Source organism: Cadophora gregata (genome assembly GCF_030347475.1).
Source record: "Cadophora gregata isolate MNR1 chromosome Unknown scaffold_4, whole genome shotgun sequence".
Classification (NCBI taxonomy): Eukaryota; Fungi; Ascomycota; class Leotiomycetes; order Helotiales; family Ploettnerulaceae; genus Cadophora; species Cadophora gregata.
In genome coordinates, this window is record NW_026695927.1 from 2810459 (window position 1) to 2832454 (window position 21996).

Sequence of the window (21996 nt, forward strand, 5' to 3'; positions counted from 1 at the left end):
GACCTACCTACCTTACCTACCTTACCTACCTATTGTCCATTAACTGTATCCCACCCCTCCACCCCACCCCCAACCCCAACCCCAATGCCGCCTTGCCTTGCCTTGCCTTGCCTTGCCTTGCCTTGCCTTGCCTTTCGTCGGGTGTCGATGACAGTCCATACCCAGGGCAGACCTTAGAATTGAGGATCTAGTATCATAGATGCTTACGATATACAACCAAAAGTCGTAGGACGTTCCCAGGACATTAGGTAAAGACACATCCTCAATACCGCTTCTTCAGAGCTTGTAGTGGCGAGTCGCTTGCGCCCAGGTCGTGCAGCAAAATCCCCCCCCCTCCCCCCTCTGAGCCGGTCCAACAACCTCCATTTCATTAATTAATAAATCAAGGTCACCAAGTCAAAAGGAATTACAATTCAGGCATCATCGTTTCTTTCATTCATAATAATTCAGTTTTTCTGATTGCTTCCCATTCCCCCCTCCCCTTCCCTCAAAGCCTGCCTTTCAATACATCTCTGCTGGCAAAGAAAAAAACAATCATCAGAAACCATCATTCAACTCTCGGGGCGTAGGACATGTAGAGTATGAGAAGAATAATGTGAGTCTCCTACTTTCCTGCATCAACCTTCGCGATGTAGCTGAGGAGGTCGAGAACACGGCGGGAGCTGGTTGTGAAATTAGCATATATTTCCACCACAACTTCAGAATTGACGATCAAGAACAACAACTTGATCTACAATCTAATAATGAAGAGGATTATAATAAAAAGGCAACCTACTATCCAAATTCATTATCATACCAGCTCACCAATTTTACGAAGTTCGCATTGAGGGATATACCCGCCTTGGCATCGAAAATCGATGAGCGCGTATCTCCGTTCAAATCGGTCGAAACAATCTCATCCTCAGTGTATCCGAGAATGCCTGTATTTAAGTTAATAATTAATTCTCAAAATATGATTTTTGAATTTGTTTGGGTTGGGTTGGGTGTGGTGCATTTTTTGGGGGAATGATTGCGGGGCTTGGCGATCAACATACCCTTGAGAGGACCCTCAGCAGCCTTCTTGATGACAGCCTTGATCTCATCGTAAGAAGCACCCTTCTCAAGACGGCAGGTCAAGTCAACGACGGAAACGTTGGATGTTGGGACACGGAGGGACATTCCAGTGAGCTTGCCGTTGAGCTCTGGAATGACCTTTCCGACAGCCTTGGCGGCACCAGTGCTGCTAGGGATGATGTTCTGAGCAGCGGTACGGCCTCCACGCCAATCCTTAGCAGATGGGCCGTCGACGGTCTTCTGGGTGGCGGTGTAGGAGTGGACGGTGGTCATGAGACCCTCGACGATACCGAACTCATCGTTGATGACCTTGGCGAGAGGAGCCAGGCAGTTGGTTGTGCAGGATGCGTTGGAGATGACCTCAACATCGGACTTGTAAGACTTCTCATTGACACCCATAACGTACATGGGGGCATCGGCAGAAGGAGCAGAGATGACAACCTTCTTAGCACCGCCCTTCAAGTGAGCCTTGGCCTTCTCGGTGGTGGTGAAGACACCGGTAGACTCGACAATGTAGTATGCACCAGTCTCACTCCATGGGATCTCGGAGGGGTCCTTCTTGGAGTAGAACTTGACAGTCTTGCCATTGACCTTCAATCCATCGTCGAGAGCCTCGATCGTGCCCTTGAATTGTCCGTGGGTGGAATCGTACTTGAGCATGTAGGCCTGCAGTGATAAAGAGTCAGTTTCTGTTGGCAGAAAGAGGGGATTGGTTGCAGCGGGGTAAGGACATCGACATACGGCGTAGTGGGGTTCAATGAAAGGATCATTGACGGCGACGATGTCGATATCATCGTGCTCGATGGCATTGCGGAAGACGATACGACCGATACGGCCGAATCCGTTAATTCCAACCTTAGTGGGAGCCATGATTCTGCAGAGAAGGATAGATCTTAGAGAGGTGGTTTGACCGGTGTGTTTTGATGGCGGGATAGCAGAGGACAGCGGGGGAGCTCAATCAACAGCTCTTGGAGGGGTTGATAGGCAGATTGAGAGCAGCAATGAATGCTGGACGATGGCGGATAGGAGTGAGTACTTACATGATGATGTGTGTATGGTGTTTTTAGTATGGGAGAAAGTGTTTATGAGGAAGAGAAAGTTCTTTGCTGGAAGATTCGGCGAGATGAAGAGTTTGGCCCTCTGGTCTCGGTTGGTGGGCTGGTGCAGTTGGGTAGGGTCGGTAGGGTAGGGTGGTGGTGGGGTGTTCATTCGTTGAGGCAGGCTAGGCTTGACCCAGACGGGGCAAGGACCACTGGACGGCCCATGGCAGGGCAGGCAGGCAGGGCACTGACGGAGCGCTTGTGGAGGGGCTACGAGGAGAGAAGCAGAGAAGCAGAGAAGACAGAGAGGGGCAGGGCAAACAAAGCCCGCGACAAAGATCCCTCACGTCCGTCGGCGAGGCTGGACAGAGGGTCCTTGATTGGATTATACGATGGAAATTGATTGGATTGACTACCTTGATCGGCCTTGTGCTTATCTCACAATTTCATCCCGTTGCAAATACAAACAGCCATGTGCGCCGCTTACATTACAGTACAGCTAACTTTACCTATTTCTTTTCTTTTCCTGTCATTGCTTCGCTTTGCCTCTCCCTTTTCGCTTCAGATGATCATACAAATTCATAAATACCGCAACCCGTCTGGGCTGTAACAGGCAGAGCGGGATTACAAGGTGTCATAGCAAGGCTGCTCCGGTATGGTCTGGTACATCTACCCAGTCTACGTAGGATAATGTTTCACCGGGTGTATCCCGCTCATACAGCCAAGCCCAGATGCGTTACGTTTCCTTACTCACCTCTTCTTCTGTGCCCGCCGACTTTATTTCTAGCTAGCTGAAAATACCCTTCAAACGGATAAACAAACGAAAACAAAGAGCTCTTTTTTGATGCCCATTATTCCAAGCACAGCCTCGCCTGTCCGGCTCTGTCTTCCTGGACATACGGGAGAAGTCGGTCCAAGGCCCTGTCCCGAGTCTCCCCTTTCCCTCGCTTCCCCACGATAATCCGGATATACGATTCTCCAATTGACCAATTCCTATCCGACATTATCGTCCTGGGTCTCCTCTTCTCTCCCCTTCCCCAGATCTCCAATGCTCCCGTCCGTTACTTCTCGTCTGCGGTACTTGTCTTCATCCTCGTCGTCGTGCTTCCCTCCCTCTCTCTCTCTAGCCCCATACATTTTCCAGATCCAAGAGTAAGGATCAGGCTCGTAACCCTGTGGACCTCCTAATCGGTCCTTAGTCGGGTTGGCTTACTGTTCAAAAGGGTGATTCATCCACCTTGCCGGCCAGTTACTCGCTCATACCATACCTTACCCTACATCCATCACCTTACCAACGTGCTTCATATTGCTCCAGTCTGTTCAGTACTGTGTTTGAGTCACACCATACCATCCATCACACACACGTGTACCTCAACATTTTTTCACTTTGCATTCGCTTGTTTTGCTTGGTCTTGTATCCCCTTGCTTTTGTCTTATGTGTGTGCTTTGCACGTGAGTTATGGTGTAAAAAAGTGAGTCAAAGAATCGAGTTTGGATTTTTGGCAATGATCACCTCATACAAAGATCTAGTCTTTATCTTTTGGTTCTTCGATTGGCGGCTGTTGCTGGTGGCGCTGGGAGATTTACGAGCGGGCAGCTCCGATGTTCGCAGCGCTCGCTTGGTAAGAGGGGCAAAACGTGAGGGATTTGCAAAGGGCGTGATGTTGATTTCTCACGAGTTTGACGTGATGATTGAGATTTCACTTCAGGCGTTTGAAGGCTGTGTCAATTTGAGTAATGCTGACTCGGAATCATCTAGATCCTCATTTATCTTCGTTCTCATCGTTTGGCTAATCTTTCAAGTAGTACCTCACGTGATCTTCAAATAACTCGTCATCAAGCTCAAAGGCCTAGTACTTGCCACTGTTTAGAATGTCGTTAGCAGCATTCAAGAGAACCTGTTACGGGTTAGAATAGGTAAACCACATGTACAAAGCTGATACTCAGCTCTCTCACAGTCTCTCACTCTCTCGCTTATCTTCCAGTACTAAGCGGACTCTTACAGAAATCCATTCCTCACGCATTCTTCTTAAAAATATCTACATCTGTAACTTACTATCTTATCTTTCACTACTCTGCCTATATCCTCTCTGCAGCGCCTAGTTGTGTCAATAGATGTACAGTTGCGTGGGACGACGTGGTGGGAGGCGCTCTAATCGTTATCAGAAAAAGCAACGGCAAGTAAGCACGCATTTGCACCCACCCCACACAACAACACAACAAAAGCTGTCTTTTAGTCAGGTGGGTATGTTATGCAGCAAGTAGTGCAGATGCAGATAGTATTTTTGATTGAAATCTCTCACTGTGATGACCTTGATCACCAGCTTGACACTTTCTTTCTCGTCCTCATGAGGAGCCTGCACTTTCTGAAGAGACATTCCTAGTGATTTCCTCATTCAAGGCAGCGCATACTCAGTATAATTTATTTGTCCTGCATAATTCATTTGAGCTCTATATTTTATTGGGCAGCTTGCTCGAAAATTAGAGGAATGATACGGTATTCCAATTCGAGTGTCCTGGGAAACTCGCTTATTGCTTTTTACGTATATCAACAGGAAACAGCGTTTATCTGCCCTCATCTCGCAAAGCTGTGAAACAGCTTTTGTTAGCGAATGATTGTCTAGTTGTATATAGGGAGACGAGATTTGGGCCATTGGTGTTTTTTCTTACGTTCAGCAGGTACTGTGGTTAGTATTTTTCTGACTTATTTCACGTCCGTTAAATCTCCAACCAGATAGGTTTTCTTTCTCATCCAGTTTCATCTCACCCATCCTCCCCATTATCCCTCCACTTCCTTCTCCTCCCCTCTCCTTCTCATCTAATAATTCCCCCACAACAACTTCCACCTAACCCTCCTCTCATACTCCCTCCACTCCTCCCCATACCGTCCCTCCATGTAGTCTTCAACACTCAGCACGCTTCCCACGTATTACTACCCATCCCCCAAAACACCAACACCCCAAACGCCTACCCCCCAAGCATACAGCCCAGCGCCGTCTTCCACAACAACCCCGTGAAACTCGGATGTCGGACTAGAGACCAAGGTCCAGTGGTAAGCACCCGGTTCCCTCCCCCCTTCTCATCCGCATCTTTCTTCTCCTTCTCCTTCCCAACCATCTTCCTGTCAACACCAACTCCAAGTTTGAAACAATACTTCACCCCATCACTCCACCACTGCAGCCCAACTCCCGCCAGCACACCAACTACCCCCCCATCTCAACAGTCCTTCACTCCAAGTCGGATTATAAGACGTGGTATACGTGTATAGTATAGTGATACTTGCAGAATATCAATCACCGATACAGCGGTTGAAACAGAGAGCGATCCCCCGTCTCTCCGCGGAGAGGGAAGTATTCCCGCCGGAAGAGAAGTGTGTAGGTGATGAAAATGGCGCTGAATAGGATGTGAAGTGCGGAGAGCGTGAGATTTGGTGGGACAGCCCAGTTTTATCTGACAGGGTTTGTAATTTTTTTGTTGAGGCCTGGGATTTGATGCAGTGGGAATGGGAGGGAGAATTTTCTTGTATGCTGAGAGGTGAAATTTAGTTGGTGGGAGGAGGAGGGGAGGAGGGGCATGGGGGTGTAGATTGATAGGGATTTGGATTTGGATTTGGATGATGGAGAAGAGGAGAAAAGGGTGAGCAGGAGGCTGTAGATTACGAGAAGGGTTAGAAGTCGTGCTAGGACGAAGAAGATGCGTCCTGGGGTGAGGCGGTGGGTTTCGTAGAGGCCGCGGTGTCTGTATTGGAGGCGTGGTTCGGGGTCGCTGGGGAGACGGACACCTAGGCCGGATGGGGAGGAGGAGGATGTTGACATGGTTGGGGAGGGGTTTGAGATTTGGGGTTTGGCAGTAGGAATGGATGGAATTGAGGAAGAAAGGAAAAGACTTTTCCTGCTTTTGAAGGTCAGGTAGCAATTTTGTACGTTTATATACTACATGGTGTGTGTTATGTGGACAATCAGTCTGTGAACATCATGGCTCGCTGATCGAGAACTCCGAACGCGAACGTCTCAGATCAGCTTACATTCTCGCAAGTAGATAGCTCGGACTGCTTGGTAATGATCAATTGGCTGTTTAATAGCAACTATAGAGAGCGTATTGTGTTTGACTTAAAACATTAACGGTAGAAAAGTGGAGGCTGGTGTTAAGGCGTGCAAGCAAGCGGGAGGCGGATGTAAGAGCGCCCCTAGCATAGTGCGGACCGATCTCACTGACCTCTTGATCACTCGATCTTAAAGGTATGGACTTAGTTAAAATGGACTTTGTAGTGTGCAGTCCACAGGCTTGATGTGCCATTGCGCATAACAAGCCTAGGTTTGAGTGTATTTAAGTAAGAATTTTGTAAAAGGTACATGTGGCTGGAGAAGTTGACTTCCCCTATCCGGGACAGATTCGAATAACGAAGACAGATGATAATTCTGATGAATATATCATGGTACAGAAAAACTGAAGATAGGGTGGGATACATATGGATCGGTCCAGATGCTTTGTCTCAAATGTGGTGAATGAGTACGGCAAAAGCCAACTTCAAAAATTTCATCACTTCCCACCACCATCAAATTTCAGAGGAAGACGTATATTGCGGTATCAGAGAAGATGTCTAACGCTTTGCTCAAATATTCACTGCAGAAGCACCATTTTCTTGTAGTTCAACAGATGGGAGATACAGTCCACAGGACGAAGGTTTGGCCACCGTCCCCTTTTCCCTAAGCCACGGACACTGTCGAGCGGGTTTGATATTTCCTGTCCATGCACGAATGATGGCGCCTTATCTACACTTGCGATTTGAAACATGTAGCAAGGAAGAAATACGACTTGAAATACTGAAGCTCAGCACTGGCTGTAGGCTCATATAGTGTCGGACGAAATCAACTCGTCGAGACTTGGAAATCTCATGGACGATGCCTTGATATCGCGGCTTCAATTTCACACCAGTGACCATCAAGGACCCCAAAACAGTTTTCAAATAAACAAAGCTTATCTCTCAAATCTCGCCAAAAACAAATCGACGTAGAGTGACGAAATGATAAAACAATTGCATGTCCAAAACTTTGGCAATCCTGCCAAAACCATTGGTTGCAACCAGACCTCCACGTGATTCCAAGCTCCCGAACAGCTCCACTTTTCCAGCTCCTCGCTTGTAAAATACCTTACGACTCGTCCCTCAAACCACTCCTCTCCAAACCCATCAATCGAACCACCTGCATCCCGACATCTCCTCTCCACTCTGCAACACGTCCGCAGAGCTCAATTGACTTGCTGCCTCTCCCCATCTCCCCTCACAGAACCACACACTCGAAAATCAAGCACACGGCCGACACAATGCTCCGCCAATCCGCTGCGCTCCGGGCGATCGTACGACCTGCTGTTGTAGGGAAGAAGGGAGTGAACTCCGGGTTGGCGTTGGGACAGAAGAGAGCTGCGCATGCGATTAGCAACCCGACTTTGGCGAATATCGAGAAGAGATGGGAGGGTCTGCCACCCCAGGAGCAGGCTGATTTGTGGATGGCGTTGAGGGATCGTATGAAGGTTAACTGGTCTGAGTTGACGTTGCAGGAGAAGAAGGCTGGTAGGTCTCTCTTTCTCCTCTATCTTTCTAGGCGTATTGTACGAAACGGTATATTGTCTGTGGTGGTGGAGATGGGTTTCAATGGCTGAAGATGGGCAATTGGTGGTGCTGGGGGTTCAACTGGTCTCAGCGCGTCTCAAGGGGCACATCAACACCACGCAGACAAAACCTTTCCAGGACTCAGACTTTGCTCCAACCATAATTCTAAGCAAAGTACGAAAAGACCACAAGCTAACGTACTCTCGAACAGCCTACTACATCGCCTTCGGCGCCCACGGTCCCCGCGCCCAAGCCCCTCCTAACGAAGGATGGAAGGTTTTCGGCTATGTCTGCGCAGGTATCGGAGCTACATTCGTCCTGTTCGCTGGTATCCGATCATTTGCTAAGGGAGGCCCATCGACTATGAACAAGGAGTACCAGGAGGCTACAAACGAGTACTTGAAGGTATGTTTATACGTCCCACTTTTCCGTTACTTATTTGAGATGTTGGTATATTCTGGAAGAGGAGGACAGATGGGGTATCAAAAAACGGGACAAATGAGCCATATGACTGTGTATTACAGACAGTTACTAACTCCTCTCCCTACTACAGGCACAAAACTCGGAACCCATCTCCGGTATCTCATCCGAAGGATACTCCGGCCCAGGAATGGTCCAGAGCGCTCCAAAGAAGAACTAGATACCTCAACTCAACTCAACTCCTCTATTCATCACACCCTCACTCAATCTCGACCGAACATTTTCACGTCCTGCTTTCGCTGTACCGCATCCTCGACTCTCTGATTTTCTTTTGTTCTGGACTGTAGATAGCTGGGTTGGGTGTGAGGGTGAGGAGATGTTTGGGTAGGGTGGAGCATGGACGTGGTTATTGTGTGGTGGATGATTGAAAGGATGGGTGGGATGGGATGGCATGAGAGTGGGAGCAGGGGAGGAAGAGTATGGGGTGAAATTAAGGGAGGAGGAGGGCAGGTAGAGGAAGGAAAATGGTGGGAGGCTGGGTGGGACTTGTACAAAGTATTACTGTTTTTTATTTTCTGCGCGTAGAAGAATCGATCTGAATTGAACTGAACCGATATCAATGCTCCCTGAACCGTGATTTTGCAGGTCGAAATGCTTCGATTATATTTCATATTTCATTACATTTCCCTTCATAACATTCAATGCATATCCTTCCCTCCATTTTCCATATGTACAGTTCCCTCCCTCCTTCCCTCCCTCGCTTCATTCTCTAGCACCCCCAATTCATCAGTCAATCAGTCATTCATATCCTCATCCTCATCAGATCATTCCACCCTCTGCTCCATCACACATCACACATCACACATCACCCCTCCTACATCCCACTACTCCCCACCCTCCTAAACCTCTCAAACCCCCTCCCCTGCTCAACCCCATCTCCTCCTCCCCTCTTCTCACCCCCATCCTTCTCCCTCGCCTCCCTATCCTTCCACGCCTCCTCCTCCCTCTCCCACGCCTCTTCGAACGCCCGACTCTGGCCTCTGCTCCAGCAGCGAGGCATTTTGGCTTCGCTGGTTGGGACATCCCCTGATGATGAGGAGTTTTTGGAGGATGACGAGAAGGAGGATGACGAGAAGGAGGAAGAAGAGGAGAGGGAGGAAGTAGAGGAAGGAGAGAAATGCGAACGCACGAATGATTCGTCGACGAGGCAGAAGCGGATGGCGGAGCCAGGGCCGTGGAACATTATTTCGGAGAGGAGGGATTCGAGGATGGAGCGGAGGCCGCGGGCGCCGATTGCGTTGCTGGTGCCATTACCACTTGCTGCTGTTGTTGATGTGCTTGTTGAAGAAGCTGAGGATGAAGTTGGGTGTGAGGATGAGGAGGATGGAGAAAGAACACGCTCAGCAATGGCGTGTAAGGCGCCGGATGTGAATTTCAGTTGGATGCCGTAGGTGTTGAAGAGGGCTGTGAATTGCTTGACGAGGGAGTTCCGTGGTGAGGTTAGGATGGTGATTAGTTGGTGGAGATTTAGTGGTGTGAGCGCCACGGTTATGGGGATTCGGCCGAGGAGTTCGGGGATGAGGCCGTAGGTTTGGAGGTCCGAGGGGGTGACGGAGTCGAGGATGTTGGGTTGTGAGGGGGTGTGTTTTGAGGAGAGGGAGGATTTGGATGATGATGAGTGGGAGGGAGGTGTCTTTAGCTGGGCGCCGAAGCCGAGAGATGAACCGGATGAGAGGCGGGAGGAGATGATCTTCTCGAGACCGACGAATGCGCCGGCGAAGACGAAGAGGATGTTGGTTGTGTCGATGGTATATTGCTCACTTTTGCCCATTTGACCTTGGACTGTATCTCGTCCTCCTCGGTCTAGACGTCCGCCTTCTCGTCCTCCTTCGGTCTTACTGCTGCGATCGCTTTTTGCGTTTACTGTTACTGTTGTGCCTTCTATCATCTTGAGCAAACCTTGCTGCACACCTTCACCGGAGACGTCACGCCCGTGCGTCATGATGGCTGGTTTTGCGAGCTTATCTACTTCATCGAAGAAGATGATGCCTGTTTCGCATTTCTGGATAGAATGCTGAGAAGCGAGGAGGAGCCGCTCGATGCTAGATTCGATGTCTGTTCCAATATAACCCGCTTGCGTTAGAGCGGAGCAGTCGACAGTTGCAAAGGGTACTTCAAGGACACGGGCGAGAGTGCTCAGTATATAGGTCTTTCCTACACCGGAAGGTCCGAGGAGGAGGACATTAGATTTCTCGATTACGGTGCGAGTGTCTTCTGGAAGGGGAAGATGGCCAAGTTCTGGGTCCGGAGGCGGAGCAGCTGAGCGATAGGGTGAGGAGTTATTGTTTAGGTCGATAGTTTCGATGTGACCTGGATACTCATCTGTGGAGGATTAGTATAAGTTCATAGTAAAATATCTCGGATGAGTGTAAATGGAAGCGATGGAGATGAAGCAAGTCAGCTGATAACTCACTCTCAACTGGATGGGAGTTCCTCTCCTTCTCCCTCAACTCCCATCTTGCTTCCTGCTCAGCCTTTGCATGCTGCTCTTCTTCCAGTCTCCGTATCTCCCTAATACGCTGATAATGGTTGAAAATAGCCACACTAGTCACCTTCTTCGCTTTGTCTTGTCCTACTACATATTTATCCAGATGCTCCTTCAATAGCGTGGGAGTCAGCCTTGGAGCTCCATGGTTTGAAGCTTTTGCTAAGGGCCCTTCCGTAGGCCGACCCGGTTCATAACTGCCTGTGAAGCCAGCATTCTGAGACTCAAAGCCTGCTCGATAGTATTGCGAGTCTCTGGCTCGAAGAGTGGTGGTTGAAAGTGGGTGGCGAGGTGGTGGTCTAAGTCTAAGTCTAAGTCTGGATTGAAGAAGGCGGCGTCTAGGGAGTCTGGCGAGAGCTGAGGTCCGGTTGATGGCCGGCATGGTGAACAGGGGCCGAGGATCATAACTGCTTCGAGAAATGAAGCTGTTGATGTTGATGTTGATGTTGATGTCCCCAAGAGATGCACGTGAAGGTCAGTGTTGAGACCAGTCGAGTCAAGCCCACTGCGGGGAGAGCTGTCCATCCGCCTAAGCGAGGGCCTAGAGTGGAATCCAGTGGGTGATTGTCTGGGGAAAAGAAAGTCAGTTTGAGAAGAGTCTGTGGACTGATATTATGGGATGAATCTTTATTCTCTCAAACTACAATTTTTGGTTTTAACCTACTCGTTTACATCTACTCTGATTCAGACCACAAATATCTCACTTTCGATATCACGTTTCGCGATATCGTTGAGTTTGTCCTTCTCTTCTGAGGCTGGCGTGTTCACACCCTGATCCCCCCATTCCCTGCAATGGCCAGGGCTCGACGTCATTGGGCGTGGAAGCTCAACACCTCAGCCAACCTCTGCCCGGCCAGTGAAGACCCCGCAGAAACGCTCGCTCATTTGGTGCCAGCAAAGGGAGAATGCGGAGAACCGTTTCTTTAATTCTTGATTATTGAAAAAAGCAGAATTCTCTTCTTTGCTTTACTTCATAAGCACCTTTTCTCTCCTCAATTGTTGTCTTCCAAGGTCAACATTCAGTGCAATTGACGAAGCATTTACAATCGCAGCCCCAGCAACCAACTTTGAAGCTAACTTGGAGCTCCCCTCCACCGTCTCCCAGCTCTCCCTCAATCTGCGAATACGATCAAAACACCAGAAATCCTGCAAGATGGATGCCACGAACGAGAACTCTGAGAACTCCGTCCTAGGACAAGGAGCTGCCGACGGATTGCCCAACGATGGCACGGGTAAGTTCGCAGACTTGCTGCACCGGACCAACAGCTGATCCTGGCAGGCATTATCAAGCTGGATCCCTGGCTCTCTCCCTTCAAGGAGGAGCTCAAGAAACGATACAGCAAAGCACAAGACTGGATCCAGAAGATTGACGAGACCGAGGGCGGCCTGGAGAAGTTCAGCAGAGTGAGTAATCCCAAAAGCATTGCCAGTTTCTGTACTGACTTTCTGCAGGGCTTCGAGAAGTTTGGAATAAATGTGGACAGTCAGAATAACATCACCTATAGAGAATGGGCGCCTAATGCAACGCAAGCATTCTTTATTGGTGAATTCAGTATTTCTCTCCTCCCTAGTAGCAGAGTTCCTTTACCGGCTGGCGTGCTAATGTCTAGGTAGACGATTGGAGCAGAGAGTCACATCCTATGAAGAAGGACTCATTTGGTGTATTCGAAGTTGTTGTACCTGCGGTAAATGGAGAGCCTGCCATCAAGCACAACTCCAAGGTCAAGGTACGTAACTCTTCCCCATCTGTCAACTCTCACTGACTTCGCAGATCTCCTTGATCCTACCGTCCGGCGAACGAATCGAACGCATACCTGCCTGGATCACATACGTTACCCAAGACCTCCACATCTCCCCAGTCTACGATGCCCGATTCTGGAACCCCCCCAAGGCCGAACGATATGTCTTCAAGCACCCCAGACCCAAGAAGCCAGAGAGCGCGAGAGTATATGAAGCACATATCGGAATCTCGTCTCCAGAGTTGAGAGTGTCCACATACAAGGAGTTCACGCAGAATATGCTACCGAGAATACAACACTTGGGATACAATGTCATTCAATTGATGGCTATCATGGAACACGCATACTATGCCAGTTTTGGTTACCAGATCAACAGTTTCTTCGCTGCAAGCAGTCGATACGGTTCGCCCGAGGAGTTGAAGGAGCTCATTGATACTGCACATGGAATGGGAATCGTTGTTCTTCTGGATGTGGTTCACAGCCATGCTTCCAAGAACGTTCTTGACGGGCTGAACGAGTTCGATGGTACGGACAGCTGCTATTTCCATGGTGGACCAAAGGGAAAGCACGAGTTGTGGGACAGCAGGCTGTTCAACTATGGGAGTCATGAAGTCCTGAGATTCTTGCTAAGTAACTTACGGTTCTGGATGGATGAGTACATGTTTGATGGTTTCCGATTTGATGGTGTTACAAGCATGCTTTATACTCATCACGGCATTGGAACGTAAGTTTGACTACTCATGACGATTTTTCTTGCTGACATATGCAGGGGATTTTCTGGTGGCTACCACGAGTATTTCGGTCCTGGTGTTGACGATGAGGCTGTTGCATATCTCATGATTGCAAACGAGCTACTGCACAACCTATACCCAGAGACGATCACAATTGCTGAGGATGTCTCTGGAATGCCAGCTTTGTGCGTCAATCTGTCACTTGGAGGAATTGGATTCGATTACAGGTTAGCTATGGCTATTCCTGATATGTGGATCAAAATCCTCAAAGAAGTAAAGGATGACAACTGGGATATGGCGAACATCTGCTTCACTTTGACAAATCGAAGACATGGCGAGAAGACAATCGCTTATTGCGAGAGTCACGACCAAGCGTAATTTTATCACCCCTACGAGTGGATTGAAGCTGACAAAAACAGATTGGTTGGAGATAAATCCATCATGATGCATCTATGCGATGCTGAAATGTACACCAACATGTCAACTCTCACACCCTTCACACCGATCATCGAGCGAGGAATGGCTCTTCACAAGATGATCCGACTCATCACACACGCCCTCGGAGGAGAAGGATACCTCAACTTCGAAGGCAACGAGTTCGGCCATCCCGAGTGGCTCGACTTCCCTCGTGCCGGAAACGACAACTCTTTCTGGTACGCGAGACGCCAATTCAATCTCACACAAGACGATCTCCTCCGCTACAAGTTCCTTAATGAGTTCGATTCCGGCATGCAGCACGCCGAACAGAAATACGGCTGGTTGCACTCACCACAGGCGTATATCAGCTTAAAGAATGAGGCTGATAAGGTCATTGTGTTTGAGCGTGCCGGCTTGGTTTGGGTGTTCAACTTCCATCCTACTAAGAGCTACCCTGATTACCGAATTGGTATCGAGCAAGAGGGAACGTACCGTGTGGTGCTCAACACTGATACGAAGGCGTATGGTGGGTTTGAGAGAATTGATTCGGGAACGAGATTCTTTACTACGCCGTTCAGGTGGAATGAGAGGAAGAATTTCACTCAGGTTTATATCCCTACACGGGCTGCTATTGTAAGTACCCCCTCTTCCTTGCCCTTTCTTCTATCCTGCTTACTAACAACATCATTAGGTTCTTGCTCTTGAATCAACTCTTTGAGTCTAAATGCCCGGGTGAGAAGGGATGAGAGGTGATGGGAGATGGGAGAGGGAGAATGATTGTACATCATAGCTATGGTTCGGAGACTGGCTTTTTCATATGTCTTTAGATGAGTATTTTCTTCACTTTCCGTCGGAGAGTTGCTGGTATGCATGCATGCGGTTAGGTAGTGATAGGCAAAAATTGATAATCAAGTCCGTTCGCATGTTCGTGAATAATATGTCTTGAATCGAGATATATAGAAAAGAGAGGTGTCTGCTCTGAGCGCAGTTATTGAGGTATCAAGGCACTTCTTCTTGTCTCGCATCCTGTTGGTTCGAGCTTTTGGCGGGCATAGGGGTCTCGTTTGATTCGATTCACGCTTTATGTATAAGCATTAGAGATGACAATTCTTACATTTCATCCTGAGAGAGCGTCCTCATATGAATAATATGGAAGGGAAATGAGAGCATGCCACGATTCCGAGCCTGGATATATTGTCTCCTCGAGCTGGAAAGTTATGGAGGAAATATGCAACAGTCAAAATCGCGATTGGCATTTGTTGAATATGGTGTGCTGATAATCAGAAGATGCTGTGAGATTGACCGTCTTATGGAATGCAATGAAAATTAGTAGAAACGGCTGGTGTGAAGGCACTCTTAGAGCCTGGAAGGCAGACTTTGAAAGGCACTGGATTGAGGAGGCGTGTCAGCTCGGCCGGACTTCGCAACACACGATGTGGTTAGTATACGACGATTGGTCTCAGTTCGTAGAGTTTGAACTGATACATGTAATGAGATGTAGTCTGCAGAGTCATCACTCACTACATGCTCATGACTCTCGAAGGAGTCAGGAGGCACCTCTCCTCTGAGTTTATTCCATTGTTTTGATGTTCGGCCATAGTCGGGTCGGCTAGGTGGACCAATAATGTCACGTGTAGACTCAACTAACACATACCAGGTCTAGCGTGAAAACAGGGCAAATGTCAAGCTGCCGAGCGAGCCCAACCTCCAAAGTCTACTCCTTCTCAATTCCATCGTCCTCCGTATCTCCACTCCCATCCCATCGCTCTTCTCTTTTTCATACAAGATGTTCAGGAGGTATGTACTGTCCTTGGAAGCTGTCTCCCGCTGTCCGCCAGCTGTCAATTGATGTCAATTGATGCCAGAGGGCGGATGGAGCTAAAAGACCTCAACTAACACGACTCCTCATTCCAGCGCCCTACAAAAATCTGCCTTCCGGGCCTCCAAGAGTGCCTTCAGACCAGCCGTCTCGACTGGCTTGAGAGTAGCTGGAGCGCGCTTTGCCAGCGATTCTGCCCTTCACGGAAAGATTCATCAAGTTATCGGAGCTGTCGTAGATGGTGCGTACCCCGAAAATTCTTCCGACGACGTCAAGGAGCTCCGGATCGAACGAACATTCATCATGGAGCTCGACAGATACAGGAACTCAACTTGCTGATACTTCGTGACAGTAAAATTCGATACCGACAAGCTTCCTCCTATTCTCAACGCCCTTGAGACCGACAATGGTGGCCAGAAGCTCATCCTCGAGGTCGCGGTACGTCAACAGCATGGAACACATCATCGCGCGGGGACTGACAATTATAATAGCAACATTTGGGAGAAAATGTCGTCCGAACAATTGCTATGGATGGTAAGGCTTCGCGATCCATCAAGGTCAATGGCAGAAATTGACCATACAAACAGGTACCGAGGGTCTCGTCCGTGGTCACAGAGCAACCGATACTGGTAACCCAATCATGGTACCAGTCGGTCCAGGAACTCTCGGTCGTATCATGAACGTCACTGGTGACCCAATTGACGAGCGTGGTCCCATCAAGCACACCAAGAAGCTCCCAATTCACGCCGACGCTCCCCCTTTCACCGATCAATCTACCGCTGCTGAGGTCTTGGTTACTGGTATCAAGGTCGTCGACTTGCTCGCCCCATACGCTCGTGGAGGAAAGATTGGTCTTTTCGGAGGAGCTGGTGTCGGAAAGACTGTGTTCATTCAAGAGTTGATCAACAACATTGCCAAGGCACACGGTGGTTACTCTGTCTTCACTGGTGTCGGAGAGCGTACTCGTGAGGGTAACGATTTGTACCACGAAATGCAGGAGACCAAGGTCATCAACCTTGAGGGAGAGTCCAAGGTCGCCTTGGTCTTTGGACAGATGAACGAGCCCCCGGGAGCCCGTGCCCGTGTTGCTCTTACTGGTTTGAGTAAGTATTGGGGAACTGCTCATGCCCGCTTTCCGAATGTCGCAAGACTTTCTGGAGACATGTCCTATCCTCTTCTCAAAACATTCTGGGTTGACAACTGCTAACTTTTGTGTTTCTTCAGCCGTTGCTGAGTATTTTAGGGACGAAGAAGGACAAGATGGTAAGCTTAATTGAATGTCCCGACTGGATTTTGGCACTTTGGCTAACTTTTATCCTCCAGTGTTGCTCTTTATTGACAACATTTTCCGTTTCACCCAAGCTGGTTCCGAAGTGTCTGCTCTTCTCGGTCGTATCCCATCTGCCGTCGGTTATCAACCAACACTCGCCGTCGACATGGGTCTCATGCAAGAACGTATTACCACCACCAACAAGGGATCCATTACCTCCGTCCAAGCCGTCTACGTGCCCGCTGATGATTTGACTGATCCTGCCCCTGCCACCACCTTCGCCCATTTGGACGCCACCACTGTGCTTTCCCGTGGTATTTCCGAGTTGGGTATCTACCCTGCTGTCGACCCTCTGGATTCCAAGTCCCGTATGTTGGATCCCCGTATTATCGGACAAGACCACTACGACACCGCCACCAAGGTCCAACAGATGCTCCAAGAGTACAAGTCCCTTCAAGATATCATTGCCATTCTTGGTATGGATGAATTGTCGGAAGCAGATAAGTTGACTGTCGAGCGTGCCCGTAAGATGCAGCGTTTCTTGTCGCAACCATTCGCTGTTGCACAGGTTTTCACTGGTATCGAGGGTGTATTGGTTGAGTTGAAGGATACTATCAGATCGTTCAAGGCTATCATGAACGGAGAGGGTGATGATCTGCCAGAGGTAAGCATACCCTATCTAAACTCTGCTCACGTCACACAATGCTAACTTGTCTTAGTCTGCTTTCTACATGGTTGGTGATATTGACCACGCCAGATCCAAGGGAGAGAAGATTCTTGCAGACCTCGAGAAGAACTAGAGTGCTGGGGGGTAATAGATGAGTGTGGAAACCGACGGAGGTGTGTATATTTTTGCGGGAATGGTTTTTGCGGTTTATGCAGAGCGGGTAGGCAGCATTTGATCGCGGGGCTGTGTACAGACGTGGAAAAAAAGACCAAATCCTCCTTTGATATCACATCTCCTTAGCTTGTAACAAACAAATTCTCCTTTTTTTCGTCCAAAAAACATAATGGGCTTGCTGTTCCTTCTGCTGTGATGTGATCGGTGATGTTCTGTGAGATGTTCATGACTTTGCCGGATTGGTTGTAGTTGTTAAGTATAGGTAGGATGTAGGATGGGCATGTGAGTTAGTACTGGATTGCTTTGATGGTTGCTGCTCATATAATAAGTAAGCAGGTTGCTTTTTCTAAATAGGGAATCAGTTTCTAGCTAAGATGGGTTTGTTTATCTGCTAGATTTCATATCTCTTCCACAGCATTCGTTCTTTCATTCTCTCCGTGCTGTCTTCCACCCATCCCATCCCATCCCAGTCTAGATATCTGAGGAAATGTCTAGAGTTTACACTTCTATGATCTACCGGTGCTGTACTACCCTGTTACCTCTTTACCTAGAACTGACCGCTTTCTTCTTTCATTGATAGTTAGTCTACGATGATTTCCTGCAGTTTTTGAGGTAGTGTTTGTGGTATTGCTTATTTGCACATATGCTTTGACTTGTATTTTATATTACTTGAATTCTCTTTTTGAAATTTTATATATGTGACATATAATATTTGATAGGCTCGGGAATGGATAGTAGAGAGGCTGGTTAAGTAGTTGGAGGGGGGAAGATGCATTCTGTTGAGGGCAATGGATCGGGGGATTAGTACCATGATTAGAGAGAGGTTTTACCTTACAGGATATCGTCCTCCCTACTTCTAGTCGGAATAGGAGATGGGCTTGATCTTGTGAATGCTTACTTGTCATTTGGTCTCTCTTGAGTTACTGCGTATGTAAAACTGAGAAAGAGTCTTATTCCATATATTTGTCATTCTGTTGGCTTGTCCAGGTGTCTTGAAGATCGGGCTCCTATCCCAGCTGTTGACTCCCGCTGCCACATCCTGACCGGTGTGCTCAAACCTTAGCTGGTTGAAAAATGAAATATTGGCTGACAACCTCACTCTGCTACAGATCACAGCACTCTGAGTCCAGAGCTAGAATGAAGATCACAAGACGAGGAAATCAAGGATTTCTATTTTGATTATCTTTTTATCTGACTTTTCTTGTTTCTTGCCCGAGCTTGAATCTTATCCAAGGTTCTGTTGGTTAAGCTAGCTGACTAGCTCATCGCTGGACTTGGCTGATTGAGCCATATTGGCTGGAATGGTGAACATAACTGGCTAGCTCTTGCGATATGCAACAGAAACAGTGCTTCGTACCTATCTAAGAACAACAAGCGAGTACATAATGTTATGTTTTTTTGCCGAAATTCTGTTGCATATCGCACTTTTCTGTGTCGTTCTCGAAATTGTATTCAAGATCAAGATTCTACTTTCTTGAGTAATACATGATTTTGAGGGAAAAGTGAAGATTCAAGGAAGGTTTGAGTCCTATAGGACTTGCCAAAGCTTAGGAGTATGCTTTGATTGGAGATTCGTAAGATTTGCTTTGTATGAGGCTTTTTGAGCTTCAAGCTTTAATATAACGTCGCAGCCATTTCGAGATGGACATTCACTACCGACTCCCGAGACAAAAGAAGGTAAAGTTTTGTTGCATGTCGCCCTTTTTTATATCGTTTTGGAGAAAGAGCTCGAAGAGTGAGTTTGGTAGATTTGATCATAATCGAGAGCAAGCCAAGTTGGACTATTTGCAAAAACTGAGAAGTGTGACAGGTTTCAAGGAATTCGAAGGCATCCCTGAAGTGAGCCAGATTTCAAATTCCCTTACATGACGTATATATCTCACTGCTTGTTATCGTTGAGAAAACTTTGTTGCACGTCGCAATTTTCCCTTCGAATCCTGATTTCAGAACTCCGGTTCCATTTTCTCAAGACTTCCAATTAGGGGAGAACAAGGAGATTGTCTCTTAAGCAAGAAAGTGCAAATAGGAGGAATCACAGGTGATAGCTAGATGATCAAGGTTGGTGAACAGACTCAGATATGCTCTTGAAGCTCGAATGTCCCGTTTTCGATTGTGAACTTTCAGAGTAGAGTATTCACTGTCTACGAGATCCTCTATTATTGCACATCAAATTTCTTCGAAAAATAGAATATGAGAATTCGTCAATCAAGAAGGATTTCTTGATTTTCTAGCAATTTGAAAATGCTGTTGATATTACACTTTGTTGTGATTTGGCAGTTTCCTGGAAACCGTAAGTGTCTAGAGGCATGGCACAATACAAGTGTCTCGCCAATTGCCACGGGAGCAATCAATTATCTGTCACTGGGACATATCTAGGAAATTTCATTGGGGCTCCCTTCTTCCAATTGTGCTAGGAAGTAACCCAGTATATTAAGGAGTTCACCACTGCTGATGTTTTGAGGAGTGCTCACCTGAATATCTACTCCAAAGTTTTGGTGGTACTTTGCTTCAATTGTGCTTTTGGCGAAGCAGAGACTCAAATATTACATGGTCTTCAAAATGTAGGACTTGCACAGGCTATCGACTTTCGTCTTCTTTCGTTCCAATTTGAGAGTTTTCAAGATAAATAAAGTTTTCTTGTTCGCGGAGGTTTCCTGGTTTCTATTATTATACTCTACCCAGTTTACCCCTATCCCTAGCGAGCCAAACAAGGAAGCTCCGCCGAGGCCAACTGAAGATCTTCAGAAAATACGAGGAAAGTTGGGGTATACACATTCGCCAAGCCTCGCATTAATTGCACTCTCCGAACGAAATGCCAGGTCTTGAATTCATCTATATATTGACGTCAAAATCCGCCGCCCCCAAAAGTCTTTCGGGGTTCGTTCAGCCGTTAGGATTTCTCGCCAAAAGGTCTCTTCGATTTGTTGATTACCTACCCATCAATTCGAGAACTCAAGCGAACCAGTCAACATGAAATCCTCAACTCTCATCCTCGGCTCCTCGCTTTTGGGCCTGTCAATTGCCCAATCAAGCTTTTCCGACGAAGCAGGAAGCAGAATCCTGCCTTCCCGTCGAGGATGTCAAGTCCCGGACGATGGAAGCACACCACTCCTCACGCCTCGGCAAATCCGCCGTCAACAAAACAGCACATTCCCCGAGAGCATCACCGTCCCTGTGAACTTCCACATCGCCAGCACAGAGGTGGATGCGGATCTCATAACCGAAGATATCGCAGCTGCTCAGTTTCAAGTCCTGTACGACAATTACTTACCACACAATATCCATTTGGTATTGAACTCTACGTCTCGTGTAATCGATAACTTGACTGGCTCGTCGTTCTTTGTGAATGAGGCGCCGCCGGGTGAGTATAATTATGTGGATCATCCGAAGGAGAGGGATGCGTATCATAGGAGGACGAGGAGGGGTGGGATTGATGCGTTGAATATTTATTTTTATTCGGAGTATCTTCCAGGAGCGACGGGGTATTGTCAGGTATGTATTTCTTTTCTTTCTCCCTCATGTTGAATTCTCCACATCTTAGAATTCATAACCCTCTCCCCCGTATTGGGCCCTGAGTTCCAAGTTATACAGATAAACCACCAGAATCTCATAACTAACATAACCCACAGTTCCCAACCATCAATCCCCTCACCGAATCCGACGCAGACTTCTGGACCGACCTCTGCGAAATCAGCGGCCGAACCATGCCCGGCATCCCCGTCGAGACCGCAAACCCAGAATGGAACCTCGGCCACATCGCCGTCCACGAAGCTGGCCACTGGTTCGGTCTGAACCACACTTTTGCTGGCGCCTGTGGAGCGGTAGGTGATTATGTTGCTGATACGCCGGCCCAGAAATGGGATGTTTATGGATGTCCTGTTGGGGAGGATACGTGTCCGGATTCGCCGGGGTTGGACCCTATTCATAATTTTATGGGGTATACGGATGATAGTTGGTGAGTTCTCAGTTCTTTTCTTAATTGGGGAATGTGATTATGAAGTAAGGTGGTGGTTTGTGGTGTATTTTGCTGATGATTTTTGATTATAGTACTTCTGAATTTACCCCAGGACAGAAGGAGAGGATGTTTACTCAGTTTCTCACTTACAGACGCCGTTAGAGGGAACTTTGCTCGGAAGTAAACAAACGCCTGAAATCTGCTTTTGGCATATAGGTAACAAACGGACGAATCTGACACCACGAGGTTTCAATGCTATAAAAAAAATTAAAAATGTACATAGTATATGCCAGAACTGTATGAAGATCGTCTATACAGGACGAGTATCAAAATAATTCTAACATCGCTCTTCAACTCCCAAGATAAAATAAGCGAGTATGCAGTATTCACCATATCAAGGAACCTACCAACTGATCCTCGAATGCTACCCCAAACATTGAATCAAGCATTCTCTGGTCATGCACCCTGGAGAACGGTGGGTGGCTGTTGGGAGCCTCATATCCACTTGTTTGGAGATGATGGAGGCTATTCGATAGGTTGACATTTTTATGTGCTGCC

The 21996-nt window shown here is 47.7% G+C and overlaps 6 protein-coding genes across 8 annotated transcripts; 4 read left to right on the forward strand and 2 right to left on the reverse strand.

Annotated features, from left to right (window-relative positions):
• Positions 1 to 346: 346 nt before the first annotated feature.
• Positions 347 to 2639, reverse strand: ONS95_010670 (uncharacterized protein). Of its 3 annotated transcripts, none has more exons than XM_058504287.1 (4): positions 1795 to 2639; positions 1035 to 1719; positions 776 to 920; positions 347 to 662 (listed from the first exon to the last, which is right to left on the reverse strand). In XM_058504287.1, exons 1-4 carry the CDS (start codon positions 1921 to 1923, stop codon positions 605 to 607), a joined length of 1017 nt encoding a protein of 338 aa, XP_058361001.1. In that variant the 5' UTR covers positions 1924 to 2639; the 3' UTR covers positions 347 to 604. The 3 variants fall into 3 exon arrangements, with proteins under 3 accessions (XP_058361001.1, XP_058361000.1, XP_058360999.1); XM_058504286.1 differs by having other exon boundaries at positions 347 to 920; positions 1795 to 1927; positions 2094 to 2139; XM_058504285.1 differs by having other exon boundaries at positions 776 to 1719; positions 1795 to 1927; positions 2094 to 2139.
• Positions 2640 to 7277: 4638 nt separating this feature from the next.
• On the forward strand, positions 7278 to 8735 carry COX5A (Cytochrome c oxidase subunit 5A). The gene is made up of 3 exons (XM_058504288.1): positions 7278 to 7662; positions 7913 to 8106; positions 8255 to 8735. The coding sequence occupies exons 1-3, from the start codon at positions 7416 to 7418 to the stop codon at positions 8339 to 8341; spliced, it is 528 nt and encodes a 175-aa protein (XP_058361002.1). The 5' UTR covers positions 7278 to 7415; the 3' UTR covers positions 8342 to 8735.
• On the reverse strand, positions 8736 to 11264 carry ONS95_010672 (uncharacterized protein). Its single transcript, XM_058504289.1, has 2 exons — positions 10595 to 11264; positions 8736 to 10503 (listed from the first exon to the last, which is right to left on the reverse strand). The coding sequence occupies exons 1-2, from the start codon at positions 11046 to 11048 to the stop codon at positions 8996 to 8998; spliced, it is 1962 nt and encodes a 653-aa protein (XP_058361003.1). The 5' UTR covers positions 11049 to 11264; the 3' UTR covers positions 8736 to 8995.
• Positions 11265 to 11819: 555 nt separating this feature from the next.
• GLC3 (alpha-1,4-glucan branching enzyme) lies at positions 11820 to 14271 on the forward strand (the record flags this gene model as incomplete). The annotated part of the gene is made up of 8 exons (XM_058504290.1): positions 11820 to 11898; positions 11946 to 12070; positions 12119 to 12218; positions 12281 to 12393; positions 12438 to 13129; positions 13175 to 13510; positions 13556 to 14186; positions 14245 to 14271. The coding sequence occupies 8 exons, from the start codon at positions 11820 to 11822 to the stop codon at positions 14269 to 14271; spliced, it is 2103 nt and encodes a 700-aa protein (XP_058361004.1).
• Positions 14272 to 15339: 1068 nt separating this feature from the next.
• ATP2 (atp2, beta subunit of the F1 sector of mitochondrial F1F0 ATP synthase) lies at positions 15340 to 17442 on the forward strand (the record flags this gene model as incomplete). Its single annotated transcript, XM_058504291.1, has 8 exons — positions 15340 to 15350; positions 15468 to 15613; positions 15725 to 15810; positions 15864 to 15906; positions 15960 to 16475; positions 16597 to 16635; positions 16696 to 17306; positions 17362 to 17442. The coding sequence occupies 8 exons, from the start codon at positions 15340 to 15342 to the stop codon at positions 17440 to 17442; spliced, it is 1533 nt and encodes a 510-aa protein (XP_058361005.1).
• A 2809-nt stretch (positions 17443 to 20251) lies between these two features.
• ONS95_010675 (uncharacterized protein) lies at positions 20252 to 21796 on the forward strand. The gene is made up of 3 exons (XM_058504292.1): positions 20252 to 20975; positions 21113 to 21438; positions 21531 to 21796. The coding sequence occupies exons 1-3, from the start codon at positions 20454 to 20456 to the stop codon at positions 21598 to 21600; spliced, it is 918 nt and encodes a 305-aa protein (XP_058361006.1). The 5' UTR covers positions 20252 to 20453; the 3' UTR covers positions 21601 to 21796.
• The last annotated feature ends 200 nt before the right edge of the window (positions 21797 to 21996 follow it).